General features: G+C 38.0%; 2 protein-coding genes across 3 annotated transcripts; one reads left to right on the forward strand and one right to left on the reverse strand.

Annotated features, from left to right (window-relative positions):
* Window positions 1–318: 318 nt before the first annotated feature.
* LOC103992410 (probable methyltransferase PMT9) lies at window positions 319–5,270 on the reverse strand. Its single transcript, XM_009412090.3, has 7 exons — window positions 4,844–5,270; window positions 4,536–4,700; window positions 3,596–3,778; window positions 2,884–3,478; window positions 2,014–2,123; window positions 1,691–1,911; window positions 319–960 (listed from the first exon to the last, which is right to left on the reverse strand). Exons 1-7 carry the CDS (start codon window positions 5,105–5,107, stop codon window positions 645–647), a joined length of 1,854 nt encoding a protein of 617 aa, XP_009410365.2. The 5' UTR covers window positions 5,108–5,270; the 3' UTR covers window positions 319–644.
* An 876-nt stretch (window positions 5,271–6,146) lies between these two features.
* Window positions 6,147–13,325, forward strand: LOC103992411 (calmodulin-binding receptor-like cytoplasmic kinase 3). Of its 2 annotated transcripts, none has more exons than XM_009412092.3 (7): window positions 6,147–6,617; window positions 9,425–9,523; window positions 9,623–9,876; window positions 10,614–10,779; window positions 10,857–10,946; window positions 12,476–12,774; window positions 12,919–13,325. In XM_009412092.3, exons 1-7 carry the CDS (start codon window positions 6,272–6,274, stop codon window positions 13,126–13,128), a joined length of 1,464 nt encoding a protein of 487 aa, XP_009410367.2. In that variant the 5' UTR covers window positions 6,147–6,271; the 3' UTR covers window positions 13,129–13,325. The 2 variants fall into 2 exon arrangements, with proteins under 2 accessions (XP_009410367.2, XP_009410366.2); XM_009412091.3 differs by having other exon boundaries at window positions 6,148–6,617; window positions 9,287–9,523.
* The last annotated feature ends 995 nt before the right edge of the window (window positions 13,326–14,320 follow it).

Consider the following 14,320-nt stretch of genomic DNA (forward strand, 5'->3'; position numbering starts at 1 on the left):
TCCTTCATTCTTTAGAAATATGGTAGCAAGGTAAAATATAGAACTATGAGCCTTTGAACACCCAATTCTTCCTGATTGTGAAAAATACCTTCTTATTTGCTCTTAGATCATTTTGTTATTTCGAGGTAAGAAAACATCTAAAAAGGCCTGTGGATAGAGCAGAAAAAAGGAGAGAGCGAGAGAGAGAAGAAAATTAGAAGAAGAAGAAAGGAGTGAGCAGAAAGTAATTATTCAATTTCATACCATGAGGTCTTCTCCTTTCTAAACATAAAACGAGACATTCTGAACCTCTTTTCATAACAACCATGCATCGTAATATAGCAAAAAGAGATGTCTATTTTCTTTTGTTTTTACAATAACACATGCCTAATCTGTAATATCAACAGCTAAAAGACACTACTTACGTTTACACAACCGACATTGATGGATTCACAGTCAAAAGAAATATCAGAGACTAACAGCTCATATCGAAGATTAATCAGTCTAACGCAAACATTTCTATATATTTTGAGCATTTCGTAGTTGCATACAAACCCTCTTTTGGTTGCGAGTATATCACTTTAGCTCCCTGCTTCCACCATCCAAAAATTGAACAAATGGAGTAGAAGAACAGAAAAGAGCATCATGTACTGTCACCCTTTTCTTTAGGGCTTTTCAGGACTTCCTTTCCACAGCTTCTTCCTTATTATTAGAACCCTTTCTTCGCGCATCGAAAGAGCATCGACCTTTGGCTCCACGTCTGATATCCAATGATCCCATCTCAAGGCTGTCAAGAACCTCTTGATGTAATTGATCATGGGAACTTTGTCCCTGATGATTGCAAACCCCAGCGGTCGCAGCATTCTGTCCATCTCGATGAGCAAATCCTCCACGCTACATCCCTGCTTCTCTACTTCGGACATTAAGAGCCAAGCATGAAGAAGATCATAGGTACGTGGATAAGTAGAGAATGATTCACACCTGCAATAATAAGAATTCATATGAACAGGTCCTTTGAGATCATGAGATTTAAGATGCTATCCATGCATCAGAAAAACTAATCTGGAATACATTAACCACGACTATTGTAGCATAGTATTTCAATAAGGAGTCAAGAGCACCTATAGATTCTACAAATAGTTCAGCAGTATTGGCTTGTATATGTCTTACATAGCCTGTGTATATTGGTCAAGACAGTTGCAAAAATAGCAGATAAACAATAAAAAGAGAACCTTACAAACTAAGATTGGCTATTGTAAATAAATCAAGATAAGATATATGTTAACAAATACAGCTGAAGCTTTGTAATTTTTGTCAGCTTAAACCACATAAGAACATATTAATTTACCTTCTGCAAAAATTAAAAGCAAACATAAATATTAAGATTCTAATAATTAATTGATTTAATTCTGAATTATTGTAAATTTGGTGCAACTGTTCAATCCTGCAAGTTGATTTGTTCATCGTCTTACTACTCCAAACTTCCAAATCAGGGAAGCTGCATTATTTCTAACCTGTGATGAGAAGTTTGTAAAACAGAGGATAAAATAATTACAAATATGTGGCCAGCTGATGTGCTAAACACTGAAATCATAAATGGCATATTCTGAACTTGTTCAGCAGTCTTGTTCCTACATTTATGACTAAGAAAAAGTAAATAGTGAAGACATTGCCACAGCAAGATAGTAAAACAATAAATTTGTATACAAACCAGTCATGAAGAGTTCCTATTAAACCTCGATCGTAGATGATCTTCAATTTGCTTGACTCATTGACCGGAACAACATTCATCACCCACACATGTTTGTTCACAAGAGATGCTGCAAACCCACCAAAGTTTGCCGTCATATCCATTATGTTTCTGAAAGAATCTTGTTGTATCTCAGGTTTCATCTGCTTCCAATATTCTAGCACTCTCCAGTTCCATACTTCCTGCATTGCATGATTGAAGTATCAGAAAGTGAAAGATGAAGCTCATGAGCAAATTCAAAAGAGCTGGCTATCACAATGCCACTTAATCATGTTGAAACCTACAGTGTCTTCATTGTACTTTTCATCACTGATGCCAACTTCTTCTAACCGAGGAGATGGTGTTACAAGCCTTTGTGGCCAAGAAACCAGTTTGCCTTTTGCACTGCTCACTCCTGCTTTCAGACAAAAAAAAGCAATATTTAAGGGCATGATTATAAACTGTTATTAAATTAAGATAGCAGACAAAAATGAAGGCATTCAAGCAATCCAGCTGGATATTAATGCATGTTGACAAAAAATGAGTTAACTAACAAGTGTGCAATCTACATGGATACCAACATGTTAACAAACACCAGTGAGCTGATGAATTTTGAAATGAACATCTGAGTAATTTTAGTTGCCGTAATGGCTAAATTAGCAAGAACAAACCCAGGTACATCATTGATCCGAGTACTAGTGGGTGGATGACAATTGATAATCCATTTAAATGATCTATCATCCAATTATGACCCTTGGAGCTATTATTACAAAGAAATAATGGATTTCCCTACTACTTCCTTAGAACATGGCAAGCAGAGACTGATCAATGGCCATAAATGCAACTTTATCAGACAGAGGGATTAACAGTGCCTACAGCTCCATTTGATGTATAATGGACGTAACATGCAGACATTTTCCAACTAACAAGATTGTTGAGGAACTTTAAGTGACTTTCTTTTTTCTTGTGCATCCTTGGCATTTCCATGTCTAACAATTTACCTGTTAAATCATATTAAAATCCAAAAGCTAACATAGTACAGTGACGGAAGTATTCTTATTACAACAAGAATAAATAATTGATGTTACCAAATTGGACAATACCTAATGAATAAAAGTGATGTTTAAGTGATTAAATTACTTGTTAGGTAAATCTACATACTAAAATTTACTTACTCTTTGAGTAAGGTGTAATGCATGCCTTCATAGACACATTCCAAGCAGCATCAGGGTCCTCATCAGAACTGCATAATGACGGAAGAGTGCCAGGGTTTCGTCTCATGTAACACCCATTGGTCAAAGGTTTAACCCAAATCACAGTCTGATTTCTCTTTGAAGCTACCTTCCAGCACATCCTACGAACAAGATCGCTCATCGCATTCCATATCCTCCTATTCTTCTCATCAGTGGCATAAGCCTCAGGAGAAGAGTAAACAAAGTATCCTCCAGGCCTCAGCACCCTGTCCAATTCAAGCAATAGAATTCCATCTCTCTGAAGCCAATCAATCCTACACCGTGAACAGTGTGCTAACTCAAACGAACGGCTGGGGTAAGGCAGCCTTTTGGTCCCCAACACGCCAAGAGTGGATGGAATTCCCCTCTCGAGAGCAAACTGTATCTGGTTCTCATGGACATCATTAGGGGCGAGAGACATTGCAATTATGTTATGAATCAAAAGGTATGCCCCAAAGCTAGCAACACCACAGCCCACATCCAGGACAGTCCGAATGTTCCCACCATCACTAAGGTTATCATTCCGAAATTTGAGCATCTAGATTGGAACAAAAGATAGAAAAAGGCTGGCATTTAAAGTGAAATTACAAAAGGGAAAAAGAAGTCCTAGCACAAAAAAGGAGTAAACTTTGCACCATCTCAAGTCATCTAAAACCTGTGCAATGTGGATGATGTACTTATCAGCTCCTGCATGAAAGTGTGTTCCGCCACCAGGGAAATTGATCTTGTCACCATTGACGACCATCCACCTCTGGTCAGACTTCTCCTCGGCAAGATGTGTATGGGGAATGTTTGCCTTCCACACCTGATCCCGGCTTGCAGGCCAGCTTATTGGAACCTGTAACACATGAATTGCTCATCGACAACAAAAATCACCCTAACAAAATATTATCTAGCAAGAATGGTTCGATCTCAAGAGTGGGAAAACTGTTTGTGGCAGCCACAGTGATGTAGGCCAATTCGGCAGCTTTTTGTTCAATTTCTCATGGACTAAAATTCTCACCAGTATGAGCCAAGGGATTTCTTTTAATATGAAATGGATATTTCCATATCTTTACTTTCCGCATATTTCTGACTCATATTTATAAAATGATCGTGGCATTATGTGACATAAATTTTCACAGTGAGTGGTTTAGTGTATGGTTCGCCTTATCAGCCCATACCAATGTATTGATCGGCCATTGGAACGGTATATACCAATTCGTACCAACATACTAACACATGATACAACGGAGCATACTGACATATCGATATGTACCGCCTATATTGGTCCCCTTGTTGGATCAGTATATACCACTCCCGTACACCATGGTACGGTAAACCTTTATTCAGTGACTAATATATTTCTGTGTTTAATAGGTCCCACAGAGAAGGAACCTTCCCTGTAATACCACATTAGCTTCTTTCCATTCTAACAGTACAGGTTTTGCATAAGATCCAAAGAGGAAACAAGTTAAATGAAACTAAACCAAAGAATTGGTCAGCAATCCCTATTGACATGTACCAAGTATTTGCAGTACAATCTTGGCATCTATCATAGATCTGCAAACGAGCATTCTTGCCATCTAATTGCAGAACGGGTAAAGGACACTAACCTTGTAACCAACGGGAGGAGGAATGAGGCAATTGAATCGGCGGCCGGCTGGCGGGCAGTGGCGCTCATAGTGCTCCATCAAGGTCAAATTCACCCTCAGCTTGAGCTGGTAGATGAGACTCCGATCCAAGCATGGAATCAACTCGGATAACCTCATGTCGCAGACCTAAAATATTTCCGCTCGTGACCACCAGAGAAGAACCATCAAAACACCAACTTTATCAACTAAACACAACCAAGAAGCCAACTTCATCGAGGAAAAAGCATCAAAACACTTTACCATAATCCGGCGATCGAAAGAGAGCTTACAGGAAGCGACTTGACGACGAGGTTGGCGGACTCTCCATATAGAGAAGAGGGAGCGCCGGGGAAGAGCTCCACATCGTCGAACATCCGGGAGCCGCCGTCGGCGTCGGTTCCATCGCTCGCGCCGCGGCGGGGTAGGCCGGGGGCGAACGAGGTGCCGTAGTAGAGGCAGAGGATGCTGAGGGCGAGAATGAATGCCACAAGGAGGGAAGAGAATATCTTTCTACCGAGGACAACCTCCATGTTCGTCATCTCTCTCGCCCTCATCCCCCCTCCCACTCACTCGCAGAAATACTTAAAGGGGTTAGGCAAGTGGCCACTGAGACTACAAGAAAAGGCGTGAGAGGCAGAGCCGAGAAATAAATTGGCATCGACATGGTGGTGCGAACGCGGAAAACGAGAGACAGAGAGAGAGAGAGACAGAGATGAAGCAGGTCACCGTTCGAGATGGCACCGAAAGGTGTGGTCGAGGGTATATATACCGAAGGTGGAAATCTTCATCCCTGTGTTGCTTTAAGATTCGTGAACATTAGCTTATTTAATTTATTTTAATTATTCTATGAAAGATATGAATAAAAAAATATATTCTATGAAAGAAAGATATGAATAAGAAAGTTTATTTTAATGATATGATTATCTTATTATTATTATTATTTAATTTTTAATACTTCAAAATGGATTTATTATCTAAACGCCAAGATTCTTTTCTAGTGTTCGAAAGTCTCCGAAAAGTCAACGCCGGACCCCGCATGTGCACTGCACGTGCCCTCTCACCCATATATTTTCCCCCTTTTTTTATTTCTTAATTATGACCCTACTTTAGTGTTATTGACACCATGGCTCCACCACATGGGCCACCACATGGGGCCCGCATTTACAAGCAGTATGAAGACAGTGAGTCGCGACTGGTCGGAGACACGAGGTAGGAAAATGACCACTGTTGGCGTGAATCCACCGCGAGGTCACGTGCCCAAGTCTTAGCCGCCCTCTTGCCTCCTTTCTCCAGCTACATCCAATCAAACACCGGGTCGAGTTCTTCACCAACCAAAATCTGCCATCTGTATGTTTGTTTACTGGGTCCAACTTTTCGTCGACGCCTCCAGCTTCGGTCTCGCCGGCCTGGGTACCGGCTTCCGGAAACAAAATCACGGGTGGAAGTACCCTTCGCTATGATTGGTTTCTAGTTAAGGGTCCCACTGTTTCCTCCTATAACACGGCAGTTAGAAAATGGGTACTCGTTTATCTCGGCGATCAGGTAGCGGCCCAATCGCCGCCACAAAACACCGCTCGATTACCAATATACTACTTGCACAGGTCAAGTCTTCCAAGAAAACCTGTGTCTCTCGATCTCACCTCAATTCACGTATATCTTGCGGAGATTGGGCGATCGAGGTGTTGCATCCGGCCTCGGATGAAGACTACGTTTTCTCGATGGATTGTGGTGCGTATGCCTCGCTGATGTCTGGCTTCCTGCTGGGTTTGTCGGTCTTGGCACAGTTGCATCTCAGCTCCGTCGCCGGGTCGGCTTTGACCGTCCACAAGGAGTGCGGATCTGCTGGGATTTGGTATTCGTGGTCGCCGGACGGGTATGAGTTCTTTGTAGGTCGGAAGAAGGTGGACGATTCTGTTTCTTTGTGCCAAGAGTTGGTATCGTACTTCGCGAGCGGGTGTTCGGTTTGTAAGTCTCATGCGAAGGAATGGGAAAGGCTCGGCAAGGACTACTGCGGCCTGGACTTGCCAGTCTTTGCCGTCGAGGAGAGTGATGCGTGTTCCTCGGGTAATTCTTCTCCTTTTCTGGTGCTTATGCATAGAGATTGTGTAGAATTAAGTAGAATCGGAAATAGTTTCTTCATGAAATCTGTGCTGCTCGGAGAATTGGTCTTCTAGGTTTTTAATTCTGTTGGAAACCTTTTACAGTAGGTTTTGCTAGTCTCTTCTCGGGGAATAATTAGTTACTTATAATTTAATAAAATTGAGTTTCAAGTATAAACAAAGTTACTTATAATAATTTATTCATGGAGTTAAATACTGAGAACAACTTATGAAAATCAAGTATTTATGATAGAAGGTGCAATTTGATTGTTGGACTTTTTATAATGAGGAAGGATTTCTGGATGCATGTGAATGAAAATTCTTCATACTCTTCTTCTGTCCTAATCTAAGACACTTTTCATATTATTGGCTGTTTATCATTAGAGTGAACTCCATCTTACAACTTCGATTTATAGAAATCTCGCTTGGGTTAGAGTATAGTAGCATGTTTTATCTAATATCTAGTGATAGATGCATACTGAAGTTGAAAGCTAAGAGGACAATCTAGGAACCTAGTTAACGGATCAATTCATCTAGTGATTGCCAAGATAACGAAATATGATTAGAGGACTGCTGAATGCCAATAGGACCTCACAAAATTGTGTAATAGATGGTCTATTTGGGGAATGCAAATTAGTGAGGGAATGCAAATTAGCAACCTACATATTCTATAGGTAAGGTTTTCCTCTTCTATGCTATAATTGTTGTAGAGTTTTAACAAATTCATCACATAACATTATTGCTGAATCAATCATCTTGATAACTTTAAGATATCCTATCCATTCGCAAAAGTTGGATTTGATAGTAGTCATGAATGAGATATTACTTAGCTTACTAATATTGTCACAGAAATCCCTTCAATAATACTTTAAAAGTTTAATATTGAAATAAAAACTTGAATAAACTTATTGCATCTTGTGACGATGTAGTTGGGTGCTGTTTGTTGTTCATGATTTTTCTAACAAAGTTTATTGCTGACTTTATGTTCTTAATGCAACCTCCCTCTCCTTTCTCTATTTCGGGATTAGAGTAGCACCTTTATGCATCTAATCCAAAGTTGGGACAAAGTCCACTAGTTCTCCCTTCATCCAAGACTGATGGGTCTGATCAAATCAGAAACATATGACATAAGCATCACTCATGATGATATTGCAGTGTGTAGATTTTAGATTAGAGAGCGACCTTTAATGTTTCCACATCAAAGTAAGATCTCTCAAAGGCAATATGATCAACTTGACAAGTAATACACTGACCTTCCATATGTTGGTGTACCTAACTATAGCTAGTTCTAATAATACACACTTTTAATCTAAATAATATGATAAAGAGAGGAGCAACAGTTATTATCTTTTAACAGGCCTGTCGACAAATCGGATAAGCACAGTATATATCCCTTCTCTGATGGCTAATTATCAAGCTTAGAAGGCATTGGATCTGAGCCATAAATAGACAACAAATAGCACAAAAAGTATACTGGAGATCATGAGGTGAAGGCACTGTAAGAAACCTGGAACATGTTTCTAAATACTAAAGATATCATCACAGCAGTGCCTAATACTGAAGAATAAAGCTGGTTCTTAGAATGAACCCCAGGGACAATAGACCAGCAAGAGATGTGCACTACCTATCTATAACTCTGAGTTATGTACTGTAAGGAGGTACTCATCATTTTCTAGAGACTTATTCATGGGAGATAGAGATGCTTCATCAGTTCTTTGAGATGCTTAAGTCTAAATTTTTACATTGGGTGGGCAATTTAATACAGTTGCTCATAGTAACTTTGGTAAGAGATCTAGTGGAGATCCTATAATAACCATTTCCATCTTGGAGATTTTTTCAGTGATTTTCATTTAAAAGATGAAGGTAATAATCCAGCATTAGCAAACGACATCAATCCTAGGTAATCCATCTTAGAGGGCTGACTATGTTGCTTTACATCTTCACAAGACACAACTAGTTGCCATAGTCTGGCCTTGTTAAGATGATAACTAGATCTGGAGATTTATATGTTTCACACTCCAAATAGTGTCATAAATATTTGCATGTAGTGAATGTGTGTCCCACTTTAAGGAGAGTACTTTACACAGTGAAACCAGTGTATCTGTGGAATGAGAAAACCACACAACTAAAATTATATGACTATTTGATAGCAGGTAGTCATGGAGATTGGGTAATAGACAAAGGAATCTTATTTGACCGTATCTGTGAAGGAATTTTATTTGTAGTACCTCATTGATGCCTCGTTGTAGGCAGGATTACATAATAGTGTTTACTGAAGAAATTGCATGCTTTAACATAAAAGAATATTGATAAAATCCATGAAGGTTGGAAGTATATTTAGAGGAGGCATTTTACATGGGTCTTTCTTAATTTGAAAAAAAAACTGAATAATTTGGGGATCCTTGTTACCAATAAATTTCATATTTTTATTATTCCACTGGTCGAGTGTTTTTTTTTTATATTAGGTGCATTTTCTACTTCATGCTGAAACTATAATTTCAGTACATTAGCCTCTTCTAAACACTTGTCATGCGCTTGGTTTATGAAATTAGACCTTTCCTGGTTAATACAGAGTTTAAAAATTCAACATAATTTTGGTAATCTGTATTAGCTTATCTTAATTTGGATTTGTAGTGGACCTGCTAAGATTAGAAGGGAGAGAATTTCTGCAACCATCGTCAGATGCCGTCACTGTTGATGAGCTAAAGCGAAAGAAGGAGCAACAATATATTTTAAGTGCAGCGCCTGATAATGTTATGTTAACCATTTCAGGAGCTTTGTTTTTCTGCTGCAGTTTACTTTGTCCTTGTCTTCGTTCAAAACGCAAGGACATTAGTGAGGATCCTGTTCTTGGTGGAGATTCGGGATCATGTAAGAAAAATAAGTCAGTCTTTTTCGTTAATAAAAGTTACACAGAGATAATTGTGTTCATTAATAAAGCAAGCCAAAGAATTTTTTTTTCTGTTGCAGTGGATTCTTTTGCATTAAGATCAAATTCAGAAAGGATACCAGGAACTCCACTGAGAGTACCCCCTAGTCCATCTCGGTTTTCATTGTCTCCACAACCAAGTAAAGTTGAGCCATCACATCTCAGCCTCAGTGAGATCGTCAAACTTACTCATAATTTCTCACCTTCTCAAGTTATAGGCAAAGGTGGTTTTGGAACTGTCTATAAGGCTGAGTTGCCCGACAGGCAGGTTATTGCTATTAAGCGAGCAAAGAAGGTAATCTTAAATTTTAATCCAACTGAAGAACTTGTATATGCTCATTATTGTATGCATGCTAGTCACATTTATAACAGTACATATAAGTATATAACCATATCGTGTGATACTTATATGGTTAGATTTGGAGTAACTTTTCTTAACATATTATCAGGTTCGTTCTTGCAACCAGTCAGGAGTAGCTCTCGTCTATCAAACGACATATATAATGTAACTGTTTTGCTAATATAATGTATTTAAACATTATGTGATGAAATGATTATGTAACTATTTCTGGGTGAAGCAGCATCTACTAAAAACATTTACTCTTACCACCATAATGCATTTATGCCAAATATATACTTACCTTCTATAATTTGCTTAAAATCAGATGTTTCTTTCGGTTGATGCATTATAAATTCATCTGTCTTTTGTTACAATGCCAAAAGACTAGTATCATCTTATTTAAAATTTAGTTTCTATTTTGTGTTTCTATGTGTAACTATTAGTTTAAGTATTCAATATTCTTTATATTGTTAAGAGTCAGATATGTTTCCTACTGTTGGTTGCTAAAATTTCCCTTATATTGCCAATTCCTTGTCTATGCAACAACTAATTCAAAGTTGTACTGTAAACCACATGTTAATGCAAGTTAACATGTAGTCAATGTTGTTATATGAGATGCTGTTTGAGATTACCTTAATTTACAATTTCTCAAGGGACATGGCTATGCTCTTTACACTTCGTATTTTTGACAGGAACATATTGCTGTTTTACAAGCCGAGTTTAGAAATGAAGTTGAACTCCTCACCAAAATCGAACACAGAAATTTGGTCAGGTTACTCGGTTACACTCATAATGGAAATGAACGGATTATCATTACTGAGTATGTTCCTAATGGTACTTTAAGAGACCATTTGGATGGTAAGATGCATATTAATAGTCAGTAAACAATACATAGATTATCCTAAAGTTACCACATATTTTAATTGATTTGGCAGGTAAGTATGGGAAGATTTTGGATTTCAGTCAGCGGCTAGAAATAGCCATTGATGTTGCTCATGGGTTGACTTATCTTCATATATATGCAGGTGAGACCTACTCTCTCATATACATATCTTCCTGTTAGATTTTTGCTTGCCATCCATGAGATATGCCTTCTCTTTTTCTTTCTCTTATTTCTACCAAAGAAGACTGATTGCTAACTTGACCATTAGATTCCCCTTAAGGCTTCTTTTCACTTATTTATTGTTACATCCCTAATAAATTTACAGAAAGGCATTTTGCCTTACATCCATTCTTAGACTGGAAAAAGTCACATACTTGTGTTGTTATCTATAGTAATGCTTGTGGCTATGCACCTTCAGATACCTAAATATTGCCAAGTATGTGAATCACGGATATTTAAAAAATTTTGCCTTTGTGTCGTATTGGTGGCCAATATTGGACACCACCTGTTGTTTGTCAGTACTATGGAACATGTTCAAATACTTAAAAACAATAGAACACTTGAACAATGTTAAATGCCAACAGTATGCATGTCGTACACATGATCTCTATATAAGACTTAAGGACATGTTGATTGGTGGAAATGTGCTGTGGGTTTCTGGCACCGCAACAGAACTGATGAAATATAGAAATGTGCCAATATGTAACAACAGACATGATGAAATTTCTGGTTTATTAGACTGGCAAGTTTTAGCTGTTTAAATTTTGTTTGGAATTTTAGGAGGCAATGGATTTGAACATGCCAATCCGTAAGGTCCCTACTAACTGGCAAAGGAAGTGAGTCAATCTGTATCTAGTATTGTTATATTATACATATGCAAGTCAAGGGAATATAATTATTCCAGACACTAGTCATATATAAGGCCACTTATCATGAAAAGAACATTTGTTCCTCAATATTCATCACTAGTTCTATATAAATTTGTAGCTTGTTTTATGCCCATATACATATCTTCTTCTAAATGATTTCCAAATAGATGTAGGCATGAAATTCCTAATCGAAAGACAAAGAATCCAAACAGGTAACAGTCTCTCTCAAGTACATATGTTCAAGACTTCTAGTTTAATTTTCGCCCTAACAAAAGCAGAAAGTCAAAATTAATCTCATTGTACTATAACAGTATTTTCTGATAGAATAAGAATAGTGGTTATACTTGTCAGAAGTCATCATATTATAGGAGGCCTGCTATGCCAAAAGCTAAAACCATCATTGCCTTTCCTACAGATGATGCATCAGTTGTGGCTAAAATGATGAAAAATCATGTAAAGATGGTTTGTCAATGTGTGAATTGACCTACAGACGCATGGTGAACTAGTTCAAGTTAGATCTTCTGAAACAGATACTAGAAGGCCAAAGAAAACTAAGCCAGAATTTGCAAAAAAAGATATGATGCCTCTTGGGTTGCCTAGTGATGTTACCTAGCTCAATAGTGTAAAAGCATCCATTCAAATTGTACTAAATAGTTTGATTTTTCTTGTGAAAATTAATTTAAAGATAGTGTCTCCCAGAATATAAATCACTCTAATTGTTTGAGCACATTGTTACTAGATCTTTGTTGCCCTTTAGCACTAGAACTCTAATGATGTGTTTTCTGATGTGGTGTTCTGCCAGAGAAGAGTATCATCCATCGTGATGTGAAGTCATCAAATATTCTGCTGACTGAAGGCTTTAGAGCAAAAGTAGCTGACTTTGGCTTTGCTAGAACAGGACCCACAGAAGCAGACCAGACTCACATTGAAACCAGAGTCAAAGGAACAGCCGGGTATGTCGACCCAGAATACCTCAAGACGTATCATCTCACACCAAAGAGCGATGTTTACTCCTTTGGTATCTTGCTACTGGAAATTTTTTCGGCACGTCGCCCCGTAGAAATAAAGAGGACATATGAGGAAAGGATTACTGTAAGATGGGTAAGCTTATTCAAAATTTTTGGTGGTTTCATAACAGATCTTAGGTTGTCATGATATCTTTAGTGTTCTTGTTTTTGTGAAGGCAGTGGGAATTGAAGATGCGATTACAATATGAATTAAATGTGTGAAAGTCTCATGATGCAGGCTTTCAGCAAATATAACGAAGGCAATGAGAGAGAAATACTGGATCCTCGGCTGCGGGAAGTGGTAGAAGATGAGGTACTACAGAAGATATTTGCTTTGGCTTTTCAGTGTGCTGCGCCTACACGTAGAGACCGGCCAGCCATGAGAGAAGTTGTAGAACAGCTATGGGAAATAAGAAAAGACTATGGCAGGCGTCGCAGGAGAACATAAAAGGAGAACACACATGTACAGAAGCTATCGTGACTGAATTAATGACTCTGCTACTTGAACAATACAAGTTTTACTCCTCTGTGTTGAACATTGCCTTTTGGACCATTCTTGCAGTGTGTTAAGAACAAACTCGATATCAAAGATGTGCAGTCTTTATGATGCTTGTGCTCTGTAATTTAATCATTGGGATGTTTTCACCTTCTTGTTTGATTCAGATGGCTTGTAAGATTGAAGTTGAATGAAGTCATGGAAATCACACTTGACTATGAAATCCAGGAATACATGCATCAGGTTCCTGGGTGCTGGAGCACCAGTGTATCAAGCAGGACTAGGATGACCATAAGAGCAAAAAGAGCTGGAATTATTTGAGGCATATGAAGTTTCTAATGCTTGATAAGAGAAATTTTTTGTTTTGTTAGGGTAAAAGCATGGTTTGTTTTATCAATCTGATCGGTCATCACATCAGTATGATACGTATCGAATCATATCGATGTGCCAATACATGGTATATGGTATAGTAGGGTGTATTAACAAATCGGTATGTATTGTTCATGTTGGTCTCTTGTAGCACTGATATATATTGTATTGTCCATATTATCATAGCGCATGAAGCAACAACAGAAACCATCTTTTCCAAAAACTTTTGATATATCTGAATGGATGGTGGCTTATATCATGTCACAGGAAGATATTTGGTTGATTTGGACTTGCAAATGGATGAGAAGGTATGCATAAGATCAACTGATTTATATATTTGATGTGCGAAGAACAATACAGAACTTTTGCTCTTGCCCTCTGCAATGTCTTTTGACCTCACAACTGAGGTCACAATCTACTCCTGTGGACCGTCCAGTGATTACAACTTTTTCCTTTTAATTTTGAAATATGCTGAATTAATAAGATGCTAAAACCATGGAATTTTTTTTTTGTTAGTTCTTTAGCCACCCAAATCTGCAAAACAAATTATAAAAACGTTTAAATCAACACATTTCAGCATCAGAAAAAGAAAAAGAAAAAACAGAAGAATGTCTCATGATATTTTAAATAATATATCGTCCAATCGAATCAGGTTGAGTTCGAATTGGTTGGATCTTTCTCATTGGTCGGATTAACTGTGAATTATTATTGAATTCGCAACCTAACTAATTGAGTGACCCAAACGAACATCCAAAGCTCTCGGGAGACACGATAT

Source organism: Musa acuminata, chromosome BXJ2-7 (genome assembly GCF_036884655.1).
Source record: "Musa acuminata AAA Group cultivar baxijiao chromosome BXJ2-7, Cavendish_Baxijiao_AAA, whole genome shotgun sequence".
Taxonomy (NCBI): Eukaryota; Viridiplantae; Streptophyta; class Magnoliopsida; order Zingiberales; family Musaceae; genus Musa; species Musa acuminata.